At 48.7% G+C, this 15060-nt stretch overlaps 1 protein-coding gene across 1 annotated transcript in view; it reads right to left on the bottom strand.

The window, feature by feature from the left end:
* Positions 1-15060, bottom strand: part of PTPN5 (protein tyrosine phosphatase non-receptor type 5) — a 63667-nt gene that overhangs the window by 35784 nt on the left and 12823 nt on the right. Inside the window, exons 2-3 of the mRNA XM_017858203.1 lie at positions 8300-8387; positions 2091-2167 (exon numbers count right to left, since the gene is read on the bottom strand). Of these exons, the coding sequence (XP_017713692.1) occupies positions 2091-2167; positions 8300-8319 (97 nt within the window). The 5' untranslated portion in view covers positions 8320-8387. The remainder of the gene's footprint in view (positions 1-2090; positions 2168-8299; positions 8388-15060) is intronic.

The following is a 15060-nucleotide window of genomic DNA, read 5'->3' on the forward strand; positions in this document are numbered from 1 at the left end:
TGAGACCCAGTAGGTGCTCATAAATACTTGAGTGAATGACTGAGTGGTAACATTTTTTTATTCCCCCAGGACCCTTGTGAGGATAAATATTCATATTGCTATTGTTTCTATTCACAGTTGAGGGACAGGAGCTCCAGCAAGGTTAAGTGACTTGTGCATAAACACACAGCCTGAAGCAGAACAGGCAGACTCAAACGTCAAACCCCATGCTCTTTCTTCCTCCACACCGTGCTACTCTCTGAACTCCTGTTCATCCTGTCCTATTTTCTGCAGATTTCTTCTAGCCAGTGGGGCCATCCCTGATTGCAGCGTCATCTCCGAATTCTATGACTCATATCTGAATCACAGAACTGTTAATAGTTGAAGGGGACTTCTGATGTCATCTGGACCTCCCACCCATTGTGGAAATTTCCTCCACACTGTCTATCTATCCAGTACTTGAATGCCTCCTGTGACGGAACACTCATTTCTCCTTCTGGAATTATCGAGTTCTATGACTAGACAGAGAGTTCTGTGTCTATGGGCCAACACGCCTGTCTTTAATTTCAATGCCTTGGGCTTACGTCATCTAAGATACACAGAATAGATCTGCTGCCCCTTCCACAAGACAGCCATTCAGATATTCGGGCAGTTCTCACATCTTTTCAGAGAATTTTCCTCTTCAAGACAGATGGTGTCCGTCCTAGACCATCTCAACAGGCTGTCCAAAGTGTTTTGAGCAGTGGCATCCCCTACTGGTTAAGGTATGAACTGCACCAAAGGGCTTCCTCGGGAGCCGGGGCACTGAGTGTGTGGTGTGAATAAAATACCACTTATTTTGAAGAGTCATCGCTTTAGACTCATACCTGATTGTTTCCAGTGTCTGTCTTAAAGAGTGTCACATGAAGACTCCATTCTAAGGTCCCTTGCCAATCATGAGGTCTCTGACAAGCTATAGGTTTGGGATTTCAAAGTTAAGAGTTCAAAAGACTTTTCCTCTTCCTTTTTTTCTTTTTTCTTTTTTTCTTTTTTGAGATGGAGTAATGCTCTGTTGCCCAGGCTGGAGTGCAGTGGCGTGATCTTGGCTCACTGCAAGCTCTGCCTCCCGGGTTCATGCCATTCTCCCGCCTCAGCCTCCCAAGTAGCTGTGACTACAGGTGCCCGCCACCACGCTCGGCTAATTTTTTTTTGTATTTTTAGTAGAGACGGGGTTTCACCGTGTTAGCCACGATGGTCTTGATCTCCTAACCTCGTGATCTGCCCGCCTCAGCCTCCCAAAGTACTGGGATTACAGGCGTGAGCCACCGTGCCCGGCCCAAAAGACGTGTCTTCTAACAAAATGTTTGGAAGGACAGATATAAAAATACATGCTGTGTTACAGGATTATGGTGATTTTTCTTTTTTCTAGTTGTATTTATTTTCTAATATTTTGACAGTTAACCTTTTGTTATACGAAGGAAAAGAACAATAAAAACTTATTAAAAAACGTGAAACTCTCCCCCCCACCTTCTTTTTCTTCCTTCTGAGGCTGTTTATCATGGCGTGGGTCATGGGACTACAACTAGGACAAGCTGCCACCCTGTGGACAAGAGTGCCTTGGTAATGTCTCCATGGTGGCTGCAATGGCCTGGCTCCCTGCAAGTATGGTCAACTGGACTCAAGCAGCACAGTTTCACCCTCAAGCTGGGCTTCTCAACAGGGAGGTCAGGTAGTTCTCCACATCCCCCACTCCATCCTTGGCTCATGCTGCCTTCAGGTTTTGTTTTCTATCCTTACCTCTTGAAGTCAGCCCAGCACTGAATGGTCAGTGGTCATTCCCTAGGAGTCCCGGACTCCCCAGCTCTTCATCCTTCTCTTTACTTCCTAGCACACCCTCAGTTGCCTGCTCTTCCCTCCATGTGAGCCTAGAGCAGCTCCAAATGATAACAGGTCAGAAGGCATCAGGGATTAGAAAAACAAGTCCCCATTTAAATGAAGAGCTATGGAGCAGCCACATGGTTTTTCTCATGCAAGTTCACAGCTAGCTAGGCTTTACTCCAGCCCCAGCATCAGCCGGGGCATTCTCTCTCCGCTCTGAGGTCTGGGAGGACCTGGGTGCTGGGAAGACTTACCCGGTAGCCTCTCACTGCAGCACATGTCCAGGGCTCCTCCCTCGGAGTCATCAGCAGCGTGGTTCTCTCTCTCACTCCTGCAGCAGGATGGAAAAGGTGAGAGGACGCTGTTGAGCCAGGATCAAGACAAAAACCCTGAGCAAAGATAAGAAGCCTCCCTCTCCTGTATTCTGTATCCTTTTGGATAACTCCACCCCATCAAAGGGACCTGAGGAAACTACCAGCCTATTGACGGGTCAAGCTGCAGAGGCAGGAGCAGAATTTTGCATGTGTCTTCCTCATGGAATCAGTGGCAGCAGTATCATCACAACCATCATCATCATCACCATCATCATCTCTACCACAGAAGGAGGATTTACTATATGCAAGCACCTTGCAAACTTTACCACATTAAATCCTCACTATGACCTCATGAATGAGGGATCATTAAACAGGCTCAGAGAGGTGAAGTAACTTGTCCAAGGTCACACAGCTCAACAGAATAGAGAGGAGTTTGAAATTATGGCTTAGGACTCTGGGCTCACGCTCTCACTGCTGTGCTATTCTGTCTCCTAGTTCCAGTGGTTTTGAACAATGGGTGGACAAGAAGAGGGCTCTGAGTAACCCACAATCCTGTGTCCAGCTCTCCAAGATATGCAAGTCCCATCTGCCCCAGGCAGTGAAAAGTGGCATGCAGAACTTTTCTCCAGAAATAGCTACAAAAAGTAGTTCTATACATGTTTTATATAGTCTAAATATTTCCTTCCTGAAATCAGAGAACCCTCTTTCTAGCCTATCAGGGCACCTTATAGGACAGTATGGGGGTCTAGTTTTTCTCCTTTACCTGGTAAGCTGGAAAAGGTTGCTGGAGATCAGCCAGACTCCACGAAGCATCTTTAGATATATCTTGAGAGCAACCACTTGGCTCACAGGGGTTCTACCCTGGGAACGGTCTGAAATGCAGCGTGGGCTCCAGTGGCCTTGTCTGCCTTTCATGTCTCTGACCCTTGGTAGTAGCTGATGACTGATTCAAGGCTGGACACACAAACCAGCCTGGGTCAATCAGATCTTCTCCCTTGCACATTGAAAATGCATTCTGGCACACTTTGCTTGGCTGAATCATGATAGCCAGAGTGCCCCGGAGAGAAGACCTGCAAACATCTGCTGATGAGGGCCTGAGAGCTGCGTTGTTCCCATCTGTACTGAGTCTTGGACAATATGTCCGTCAAGACCACAAGATGGCCATGGATTCTTCCAATAAATCTCCACATTTTAGCTTATGCCAGTGGGATGTGATTTCTGAAACTGGCAACCAAAAGAACCTTTGACATAGCCTTGCTAGCATACTTCCAGGAATTTCAGAGGCTCAGCTGCCTCTCTGCCCCTGAGTCCTGCTATTCTGCTTCTTGGACTGGCCCTGGGGCCTGTTTCATGCCTAACTCCAGATTTTAAATAATTAAGGGCAGAAAGGCCGGGTTCAGGGTGTCCCTTCTCTCTCTGATATCTTCTTTTTCAACTGGCATTATATTATTTTATTTTTTCCTCAACCCAATTGCCAGGGTCTCTGAGAATCACAAGTCCTAGAGCCCCCCAGCACTCCTGCAGAGAGGAGGTCACTCCCTTCAAGGTAACTTTAAGTGCTTTCTTTAAATGTCTCTGGAGTCCCTTCATCTTTCTCCCTCCCCATCTTGGTCCCAGTCACCATTATCTCTTGCCTAGATTGCTGTGGCAATATTTTAACTGGTTGCTGGCATCCACTCAGGCTGGCCTCCAAAACATTCTCCACATGGCTCCAATGCTTATGGCATAGAAAATCTGTGCAGTTTACAACCTGCACAACTGGATGTGGAAGTCCCCTCTGCCCCAGGCAATGGAAAGTGGCATGGTGAACTCTTCCCCAGAAGAGAAGAGCTAGAATCAATTCCTCAAAACTCAATGTTTATCATATAACCTTTCTTGAAAAAATATTTTCATGGCATCCTTATTGTACTTAGAATGAAGAGAAAAATCCTTTGGCATAGTTCACTAGATGTTGGGTGGTCTGGTCCCTGTTGATCCCTCCAGCCTCAGCCCATGTCCCTCTCCTCCTTGACCTCTGCACTCCAGCCACACTGGGAAGGCTCTTTCCTCACAGTGCCTTTCACATGTTTTTCTCTCTACCTACTACCTAGAGAGGTTCTCTAGCTCTACTTCTTGGTACTTTTTACTCATGGTATGCACTTGACGCAGTTAGAAATGTCACTGTAATTTATGCCGTTATTCAACATCTGTCTTCATCATTAGACTGCAGCTTTCATGAAGGCAGGGTCCACTATTTCTGTTTTATTTACCATCATATCTTCAAAGCCTTGCACAGTGCCTGGTTCGTAGCAGGATGTTCAATAAACAAACACTTATGGAATAAGTAAATGTTGACCTGACGTTCTTGAGAAAACATTAGGAGCCTCAAACACAGCCATCATCTGAGCTGCTTTGTGGATGGGTCTTTGCTAAGTAGCTGGGAGCTCACCTCCATAGCTATTGTCCACAGAAGTCAGAGAATCACAGACCTGGAAGGCCTCTCATTTTACAGAGGAGAAACTGAGGCAGAGGATGGAGTCTGACTTGCCCCACATTTTATATTGAGTTGGTGGTGGCCACAGGGATTGTGTTTGAGAGCACCCACCTCCAAACTTCCAATCCTCAACTTGTTCTTTCCTCACCCTAAAGAGCACCCAGCTGGACGGCAGCACCATGAGGGCTGACCCCTGGCTGGATACAGAAAGGCACAGTATCCAGATACCTCTGGAAGGGGACCCATGTGTGACTCACACCTGCTTTCACACCTTAAGCCTCTCAGGCCCCAAGCTGTGTTCAGAATAGCTCAGTGCTGCATGTGTGCAGTGGACTCTATAAATAAGCTTCCTAGAAAATGACTAATTTCATAACCAGAAAAGCAGAACGAGTAGCACCTCTTGACTGCAGAGGAAAATGGAGCAAGAGCCTGCTGCTCTTCCCTGTAGTCGAAGGACTCCAGGCAACCCCAGCCAAAGCCTGCACGTCCAGGCTGTCCAGAGGAGGGTTTAATTAGCTTTCCAAAGAAAATAGATGGCTCATTCAGGCTGGATGGGGAACCCAGTCTCTGGGCGCTGCCTTCCTCCCTCCCTACCAAGAGCAGAAATAGCTGATTTTATTGGATTGCTACGGCTCCTGCTCTCTCCTTCCCCACTTCTATCAGCCAGGCAAGAGGAACAGAAAACCAGCCTGTGACAACAGCAGCCACTTGCTGGGCTGCCCCCTCCACTGCTTCCCTTATAACCAGAGAACACGAGGGATGAAGGGACTTGGAAATCACCCAGCCTGCCCCCACTTCACTGATGGAGGATGTCCCAGAGTGAAAGCAGCTTCCCAAAGCCATCATCACATTCAACAGGCATGTGCTCAGCACCTCCTGTGAGCAAGGCCTGGAGCTGCCCTAGGAATATAGTGATGAATAATCCAGGTCCCTCCTTGCAGGCTCCCAGTCTTCTCAGGGAGACAGACATGCAGACACGACCGTACCCTGATGCCTACTTTAATCGATGTATGCATGTGACCACCTTGGGGAAGGCTCTGCTCATTTGTAGGGAGGGGCAAGGGGAAGAGGAAGTCTTCTCCAAAGGGGACACAGGAGCTGGTTTTAATTGTTTTTAAATTTAATTAATTAATTTTTGAGATGGAGTGTCACTCTGTTGCCCAGGCTGGTGGAGTACAGTGGCACTATCTCAGCTCACTGCAACTTCCGCCTCCCCGGTTCAAGTGACTCTCCGGCCTCAGCCTTCCAGTAGCTGGGATTACAGGTGCCCGCCACCACGCCCAGCTAATTTTTGTATTTTTAGTAGAGACGAGGTTTCACCATATTACTCAGGCTGGTCTCAAACTGCTGACCTCAGGTGATCCTGCTTGCCTTGGCCTCCCAAAGTGCTGGGATTACAGGTGTGAGCCACCGTGCCTGGCCAGGAGCTGTTTTTTTAAAATATGTTTTTAGGTGAATGAGGGGTTGGGAAAAGGATTTCTTGGGTAGAGCAAATAGAAAAAGTGAGGCATGGAGACCCAAGATGTATGGAACATCTGGTGCAATCAGAAGTAGGCTGGTCAGTGGGATGGAGCAGCAGATGGGGGCTAGGCCTCAGCAGAGGCACGTGGGCAAGAAGCAGCCTAGAAGCTAGAAATCCTGCCTCCTGAGGGTGGGGGAAGCCCTCTTCCACTTGATCATACGGCTTCCCTGTGGCTTCCCTGCACCAAGAGTGACGCTGGCTCTCTCACACCTGGTCTGGCTGGGTAGGTCTGTAACAGGAAGTGGGGGAGCAGCAGCTTATGTTTAAGGAATGGACTTTAGACTCAGCTGGTAGCATCTGATCTGGTCTGAAACTACTCTTTTTACTGTGCTAAAATTCCCATAGCATAAAATTCAACATTTTGACCATTTTAAAGAGTACAATCCAGTGGCATTTAATACATTCATAACATTGTACAACCATCATAAAGATCTGCTTCCAGAATATTTTTGTCACCCCAAAAGGAAATCCTGTACCCATTAAGAAGTCACTCCCTGTCCTCCTCCCTCCAGCCCCTGGCAACTGCTTATCTGCTTTCTGTATCTATGGGTTTGCCTATTCTGGATATTTCATATAAATGGAATCATAAAATATGCAGCCTTTTGTGTTTGGCTTCTTGCACTTAGCATAATGTTTTCTAGGTTCATCCAAGTCCGTAGCATGCATCAATACTTCATTGCTTTTCATGGATTCCTTTTCATGGCTGAATAATATTCTACTGTAGGATGGACAATGTTTTATTTATCTGTTCATCAGTTGAACATTTGGGTTGTTTACATCTTTTAGCTATTTGTGAATAGTGCTCCTATGAACCAAACTGCTCTGTTTCCACTCTCCTCCCATCACGCTTGTGGTTTTGGGCAATGCTTTCTGCACTCTGGGTCTGAGGCCTCACTTATGAAAATAAGGTGGTTGGACTCTAAGCCCATTGCAACTCGAAAGCCATCACCTTCCTTGGCTCATTCGTATGTGTGAAGGTAATGTGTTGTGCAGCTAGCTACGCCACCAGTGCTGGGTGCTGGAGATCCAGCCTAGACGACCCACCCCATTTTCCAGAAGCTCACGGCCAGTGCAGCAGACATAGAACAGATGCTGCCATGGGCTGGGTGAAGTTCTAATAGAGGCACCGCCCCTCTGCCTGGGGGGTGGAGTGGGGATGGGGATGGGGATGAGGGATGGGGATGTTATTAGGAGATATCCTAGAGTCTCCTTACATGAGGTCCCAGCTTTGCCCAGGACTTATGTAGAGAAAGAGCTGGCTGGTTTGCTGAGCCAGTCACGGAGCCTGAGCCTGCTTCCAAGGTAGGTGAGGAGCAAGGGGGAACTGGGATGCTGAAGCCAGGATTCCTGGGTGTGAGGCTGAGCCAAGCCCAGGCAGACATGCCTTCTATTCTGGGCTTTGTGCTCCTGGTACCCCGTAAACATCCCTCACTACCAAGGTGGGGCTCTTATCACCCTCTTAAAGCTCCAACCCCACCTGACATCTCTATTCGCTGAATTGAACCTGTCCACTCCTCCTTTCGAGCCCTGTTTGTGCTGTTCCCTCAGCCTGGAAGATCCTTTTCCCCTTTTGTCAAATCTTACTCATTCTCCAAGGTGCGACTCAGGCGGTATGTCTTCCACGGAGCACTCCCTGATCTCTCAGGAAGAACTGTGTCCTCCCACTTCTGGGCTCCCCCACACACCTGGTTCATATGTCCCTTTGTCTCTTACTTTGTTCTGCTGCTATAGTTAGCTGTTTATGCACCTGCCTCCCCCACCAACTTCCGACTTTGGAGCATCCTCACCCCCTCAACCACCTCTGCATCCCATGTGTTTAGCAGAGGGCCTGAGCCTGTTGATGTACATGTTAAAGGCCAAATGCAGGGTCTCAGGGTTGGTAGCTTTAGGGGCTCTAGGAAGGCAGATTCCAGCTAGGAGCCTCCCAATTAAAGAAGATGGCCAAACCATAGCCAGGAAGAGGCCCATAACGCCATCCAGATTTTCATCAGCATGTTCAGCAGGCAGGGGGCAGAGGACATGCTGGTTTCATGGAAAAGGAATGATCAGGATGACCACCTCATGAGTATGAGTCATGTGCCCCAGAGCATCCAGATGGAGACTTGGCCTTCTCAGTGGGTGGGCTGCAGGGGGACGGCATAAATGCTCACTCACCTGGCTCCCTCATAATTCATTCCCAAGGTGTCTGGATGGGGAAGGGTGCCATCTTTCAGCGCAGGAAGCTTTCTCAGCAAAAAGCAAGCTGGAGATATAAATGAAGGAGAGAGGGCAGCTTCAGATCATCCAGATGGGAAAACGGGGGCAAAGAGAGATTAAGTGACTAGTCTCCAGTCACACAGTGTGCCAACAATTTGTTTTCAGGTAGTCAAAATCCTGATTTCCTGTTGGGAGTCACCTTTCTCCTCCCCTGGTGCCCTGCTTGTCCCTTGCTACAACAGACAGCCCAGAATCAGAACTCAGTTACCTGTTATTTGTATCATACCCCAAAGCCTTCTAATATCTTTTCTGCCTAAGTTACTCAGAGTCCTCTTCTGTTGCTGGCAACCAAATAACCCAGACTGATGCGTGCAGCAAACTCGTGGAATGAATAGGCTCTAAGCCCAGGACTCCCAATGCTTAGTTCACTGCTATTTCCATCCTGCCAAGCTGCCTACCCTCCTTGCCCAGCTGTCCACTGTCCAGCCATCTGTCCTCACGTCTGAGCAGACTGCAAACTTGAGTGTTCTGGATCCCAAACACAGGGTCTGAGTGTTCTCTGCTTGGGATGTGCCCAGACAAATGACTTCCCTTTCATCCCTGCTCTTCTCTGAGTGGGAGAAGCAGGGTGTGGGCATGGCAGAGACCCCAGGGAAGAGAAGATGAAAAGTGCAGGGTAGGCCCAGCCTGCTGAGGGGCTTAGGCAACAGTTGTCCATTTCTCATTTGAGTCTGATTCAGGGATTGGACCATTCATTTGTTCAACCCGTTTACTAAACACTTCCCATGTTCAGGCTACGTGTGGGACCCTGGGAATACAACGAACGACAAGCATCTCGTGGGGGATGTAGGTAAGAAGAAAAGGCAATGGCGACACAGGTGACCCGTGTGCAGGGAGACGAGCAGGGTGCCCTGGCAGTGCCAGCCAGACCCCTAAGGAGGCAGAGGACTCAGGAGAGTTTCGGTTCCCAGGAAGGGTCATCTCTGATGAGATGTGAAAGAGGAGTCGGGGGGAGAGGCTGTGGGATGAGACAGGAGGGGGTGGAGCGCTCCAGGTAGAATGAGGACATGCAGATGGGCCTGGAATTGACACAAAGCAGGGCACATTCAAGGACTAGAAAGAAATGTAGTCTAAAAAGGGAGTGTGGAAAGGGGGTGTGGTGTAGGACGGGACAATCTACCGAACCGCTCACTTGTAATTTTTTCCTCATCCCTCCCCTTCTTTCCAGAGAGGTAAGGCAGACCTACACTCCCTTGGGAGAGACAGCTTGGCTGCAGGATCAAAGGCCAAGTTCTTGGAGGAGCTATCCTTCCAGTCTTTGTTCTGTGAAAGCTGGAGCACCTGGGGATGGGGTGTCTCTTGGTCAGGGAGGTGGGGGTGTGAGGAAGGGGAGGGGGTCTCCGGGCCTGGGAAGGTGACAGAGCCCATCAGTTCTATGACTGGTGCCTGGTGTGTGGGTGGGTGGTACTGAGTGCAGAGAGAGGGCTGGATCTCCACTCCAGGGCTTCTGCTGCACCCCACACGGCACCCTCTCAACAGAAGACACACAGTCTGCAGACCCAGAGGGGCTCTTCAGGTGGGGCTGGGATATCTCAGCTATAATCAGCGGGGTTTCCTTGAAACATCCCTGGCATGGTGGTCACGGCAGTGGGTTGGGGTCACTCCAGTGACGACTGGGATTGAATTTCCTACAGGGTAGGGTTGCTGGGGAGCTCTGAGTCTGGACTAATTTCATTTAAGGAGCACAATGAGACATTTCTTCCATACCTGATATTAAGGATTAAAAAAATCAACCAGTTCTAGGAATAGATTCTTGCCTTGGGAGGCAGGAGACCAGCTAAAAGGTGAGTGTGACAATCAGATAAGTGATGGCGCATCCTAGCCTGGGACTGCAGCTGGGGACTGCCCCCTTGCTGGGCCCACTTGCTCTAGTCACTCTGATTTCAGACCATAACCGTCTCCTCATCACCCCCATGAACATGAAGCACATCCTTCCTGTCACCCCTTTGCTTAGGCTATCTCTCCTGCCTGGAAGGCCATCACCTCTTTGCACCCCTCCTTAAAATCCAACTCAGACTTTAAGCTCCAGCTTAATCTTGAATTACTCTAGGAAGCCTTCCCAGGGGACAGGTCTTCACTCTGCTCTAGTCAAACTGTGTGGCTCTGGGAAAGTGTCTTTATAACTCTGAGCCTTACATTTTTCTCATATGTCTAACACGGATGACAATACCTTCCACACAGGATTGCGGTGAAGACCACCAGTGAATGAGAAAGGTGAATGTTGACTATCATGGTGACTGTTGAACACCAGGTGCTCAGGACCTGTGCAAACAACCAACAAAGGCACAGCAGAGAAGAGAAATGAGGGTGTTGGTAGTGGGGAAGCAAGTGTAGACAATGTATAAACTCCTAGGAAAGGGCTGGAACCTAGCTTCTAGAAAGGGCAAAGGGCTTTGAACCATGCCAAGTTGTCTGGGGCAGCCTTTGGACAAGAGAGGCATCCCAGGACCACGTGGCCTCCCTTGCTGACAACAGAAAGGCACTGTTGGACCTGCAGGTGTCTGTGGTCTGGTCCAAAGGTTCAGTATGAACTGAATTTACCAGCTTCCCCCTGTACTCTGAGGAGGAGGGGGCTGGAGGGAGATTTGAGGAGCCCCCGTCCGGCCAAATTCCTATTGGGTGGGACGGGAGCAGGAGAAACATACACAGATTCTTTGCTGGCTTTGGCCACCCTGCTGGGACCAAAGTAGCGGGGGCTAGCTGCATAGGCAGCATTGAGAGAGAGCAGGGGCTCATGGCTGAAGCCAACACATTCTGTCCTAAATACATCTTTGGGGTGGAGGGTCAGAAATTCACAGTGATTCAGCTCAGACTCTGTGGACTCTCCCAGCCTCTTCTCAGGGCCACTCTGGCTTTCTTTTAAAATATACACTTTTTAAATTTCATGGTCAGATTGGTGAGGATGGAAGGGAATACGAGGAGGTGATCAGGGAGAGGATGGAAGCAGCAAAAAGGGCAGAAGCAATCTTAGGGCCACCTGTTCAGTAACATCTTAGCCCCTGACCGAAGAGGATAACAATGACAGTCTCTTCACAACAGAAAGGGCAGCTATCACTACTGCACCTGGACCACACAGGCCAGGCACTGCTCTGGTGCCTTGCATGTGTTAGCAAATTCAATCCTCATAGCGGCCCCTGGAGAAACCTGCTAACATTCCCCGCATTTTCTAGAGGAGGAAATGGAAATTCAGAGAAGTGAAGTTACCCACCCAAGGCCACACAGCTAGTCATCACAGAGCTTCCCCCACTGCCCACATTCCTAACCTCTCTTTCACTTTTTAGCTTTTGGTAAGAAAAAATATTCTGCAAATACACCTCTGTGAGGAGACTGCACATCATGGCAGTCGCCTTCTACATGCTCTTCTTAAAAAATCCTCACCATAAAATCTATGTGAGTAGCATGTGATGATCCCCATTTTTACAGCTGAGAAAACTAAGGCTCAGGGGGTGAAGTGACCCAAGTGAATGAGTGAAGGAGCAAGAGGGAGATTCCTGTCCCTGTGTCCCTGCTTGGGCTCATTGCTGTTCTCTCCAGAAGAACGACTGGAAGTCCTGCGCTGGACCACGACCTCGGGTTTCTCCACTTGAAGCAGCAGCCCAGGGAGCAGGCTTTGGAAGGCTAGCTTGCATGGGGAGTTTGGGAGGCTGGCTTGGGTGGGGAGCCTGCGATGGTGGCAGCTGTGTTCCATCAGTGCCGTGGCAAATACACTCACTGGCCCTGGGCTCTAGTCCCAGGCTACTATGTGACCTTGGGCTAGTCATTTCCCTTATCTGAAACTCAGTAGCCCCAAATGAAAACCAAACCGGCTGAATGAGACGACCTCTAAGGGCCTTTCCTTAGAGGTCAGGCTTCAATTCCGGGCCTGTCAGGTTTAATGAGGCAGAGGGTGGAACGGCAGTGAACCAGCAAAGGATGCTCACAGCATCAGGGAAGCATGCCTTGGTCCATGCAGCCCAACCTTCAAGCGTGGAGGGCAGATCTGGCCTGAGCCAATTATTGACAGAGTCCAGGTTCAGCTGTGACTTGATGCTGTGGGTGGTCCGACCTGATTCTAAATGGTGCGGCGGTCAGGGACCCAAAAGATAGAAAGGCAGGATTTTGGAGTTCAAAGGTTATCTGGTCTGAACCTCTGTTCTCCAAGACTCTGAAAACATTCCATTCTGCTCCCTCTCCCCACACCTGCCCCCAGGTATGCAGTTTAATTTACAGGGAGAAAATAGCAATCACAAATGCAAAGGTGTGATCACACCTCTTGTGGGCATCTCACGGTATTTCCGTTCAGTTACATGCTTGCTTCTACCTATAATGCCTTAGGATGCACTTTTCCCTCCACTGGAAAGCCCCCTTTTCCCTTCTTTGCTTGGAAAATTCTTATTTGCCTCTTAAGACTCTGTTCAAATGTCACCTCCTCAATAGAACCCTCCCCAACTCCCTTAGGAAGAACTGGGTACTGTCTTCTGTTCTTACCTCTTATGTGTTGATGCCAGTCTCCCTGCCTCATGCAGAGCTACCTGGACATAAACCTGTGGTCTATGATTACTGCAGCCTCCTTTTATTGCAGGTTTATTGTGTGCTGGATGTCGTGCCAAGCACTGTACATTTATGACATCATTCACTTCTCACTATAACCCTATGAGGTAAACAGTCATCCTCCACCTACACGTGGAGATTGGGACTTGGAGAGACTAAGCCATCTGCTCAAGGCCATAAAGTTGGTACGTGGCAGAACCAGGCTTCAAACTCAGTTTATCTCAACTCCAGGCTTTATTTAAATCACAAGGTTTCTAGCATCTGATATGGACTTTTCTGTTTCCCATGTCCAATACTGTATCTGGCACCATGCAAATGTTAAAAAAAATGAAAAGTGGGGTAATGTTTGAACATTTACAAATGGCTCATTAAAAACATCATAAAAGGCCAGGCATGGTGGCTCACACCTGTAATCCCAGCACTTCGGGAGGCCGAGGTGGGCCTCCTGAGGTCAGAAGTTTGAGACCAGCCTGACTAACAGAACATGGTGAAACCCCGTCTCTGTCAAAAATACAAAATGAGCCAGGAGTGGTGGTGGGCACCTGTAATCCCAGCTACTTGGGAGGCTGAGGCAGGAGAATCACTTGAACCAGGGAGGTGGAAGTTGCAGTGAGCAGAGATCGCGCCACTGCACTCCAGCCTGGGTGACACAGTGAGACTCCATCTCAAAAACAAACAACACCATAAAAGTAGTAAACACATAGGCTTTGGCTCTGGACTGTCTGAGTATGAATCAAGGCTCCCTGACTGGCTGCCCGATCTTGGGCAAGACTTTGACTTCTTTGTGCCTCAGTTTCTTAATCTGTGAAGCAGGGATAAGTGTGTCTATGCCTCAGAGGGTTAAAATGAAGATTAAATGAATGTTGATCTTCACACAAAGTTTTTACACGAGATGCATGGAAAATGTGTAGAACAGGGCTAGGAAGCTCCTAAAAATGTTAACTGTCATCATCTTGTGTTTCAGGCTTTGCCTGTTTCCCAGTTAATATAACTTTTCTCCTCCCATGGATAAAGTCCATGAAGGTTCTGGGATGAATCTTGGGGTGTGCTGGTAAACTGGTTCTTAACTTTCTCTTTACTGGACCTGAACTGCTGTATCACTGGGAGCAAGATGAAGTAAACTAGAATATTATGCAGGAATTAAAAAAAAGAATAATGTAGGCCAGGCATGGTGGCTCACACCTGTAATTCCAGCATTTTAGGAGGCCGAGGCAAGAGGACTGCTTGAGGCCATGAGTTCGAGACCAGCCTGGGCAACACAGTGAGATCCCATCTCACCAAAAAATAGTATGTGAGCGGGGCATGGTGGTACACACCTGTAGTCCCAGCTACTCAGCAGGCTGAGGCAGGAGGATTGCTTGAGCCCAAGACTTCAAGGTTGCAGTGAGCTACGATCGCACCACTGCATTCCAGCCCAGGTGACAGTGCGAGACCCCGTCTCAGAAAAAAAAAAAGAAAAAAAAAAAAAGCCCTGATTTGTGCCCTCTGCCAATTTTCATGGTGTAATGCTCCCACCATGGCTGATTTCAAGCTATGAATGTGAAGAGTCATGCTGCCAGTCTTAGCAGAGGTCCAGAGTTTTGCTCAATCTGTGCCTCAGTTTCTTCATCTTTAAAACAGATCAGCAGTAGGACCTAACTCAAAATACTGTTGTGAGGAGTAAACCTGAAGCTCTTAGACGAGCACATGGCACGCTGCATGCTCTGTGTTAGCCAATATCACTGTTAAGAGTTTTAACTCAGTCTCACTGCTGCTTATCTTGCTTGGACACTGACCCAACCCCAGCAACTGGCCTTCTGCTCTAACGGGCAGAGTCTCTGCCTTCTAGGATTAGGCCTTGTCCCCTCTTGCAGCTCTCCCTTCTCCCTTTGTCATATAGTTTGTCTATCTGTCCCCGCCCAAATCTCATGTTGAATTGTAATCCCCAGTGTTGGAGGTGGGGCCTGGTAGGTCACGGAGGCGGATCCTGCATGGCTTGTGCTGTCCTGATGAGAGTTCTCACAAGATCTGATCTTTTAAAAGCATGTGGCACCTTCCCCAACTCACTCTCTTGTTCCTGCTTTTGCTGTGTGATGTGCCTGCACCCTCTTTGCCTTCTGATTGTCAGCTTCCTGAGGCCTCCCTAGAAG

This window comes from Rhinopithecus bieti, unplaced genomic scaffold (assembly GCF_001698545.2).
Source record: "Rhinopithecus bieti isolate Rb0 unplaced genomic scaffold, ASM169854v2 scaffold_2350, whole genome shotgun sequence".
Lineage (NCBI taxonomy): Eukaryota > Metazoa > Chordata > Mammalia > Primates > Cercopithecidae > Rhinopithecus > Rhinopithecus bieti.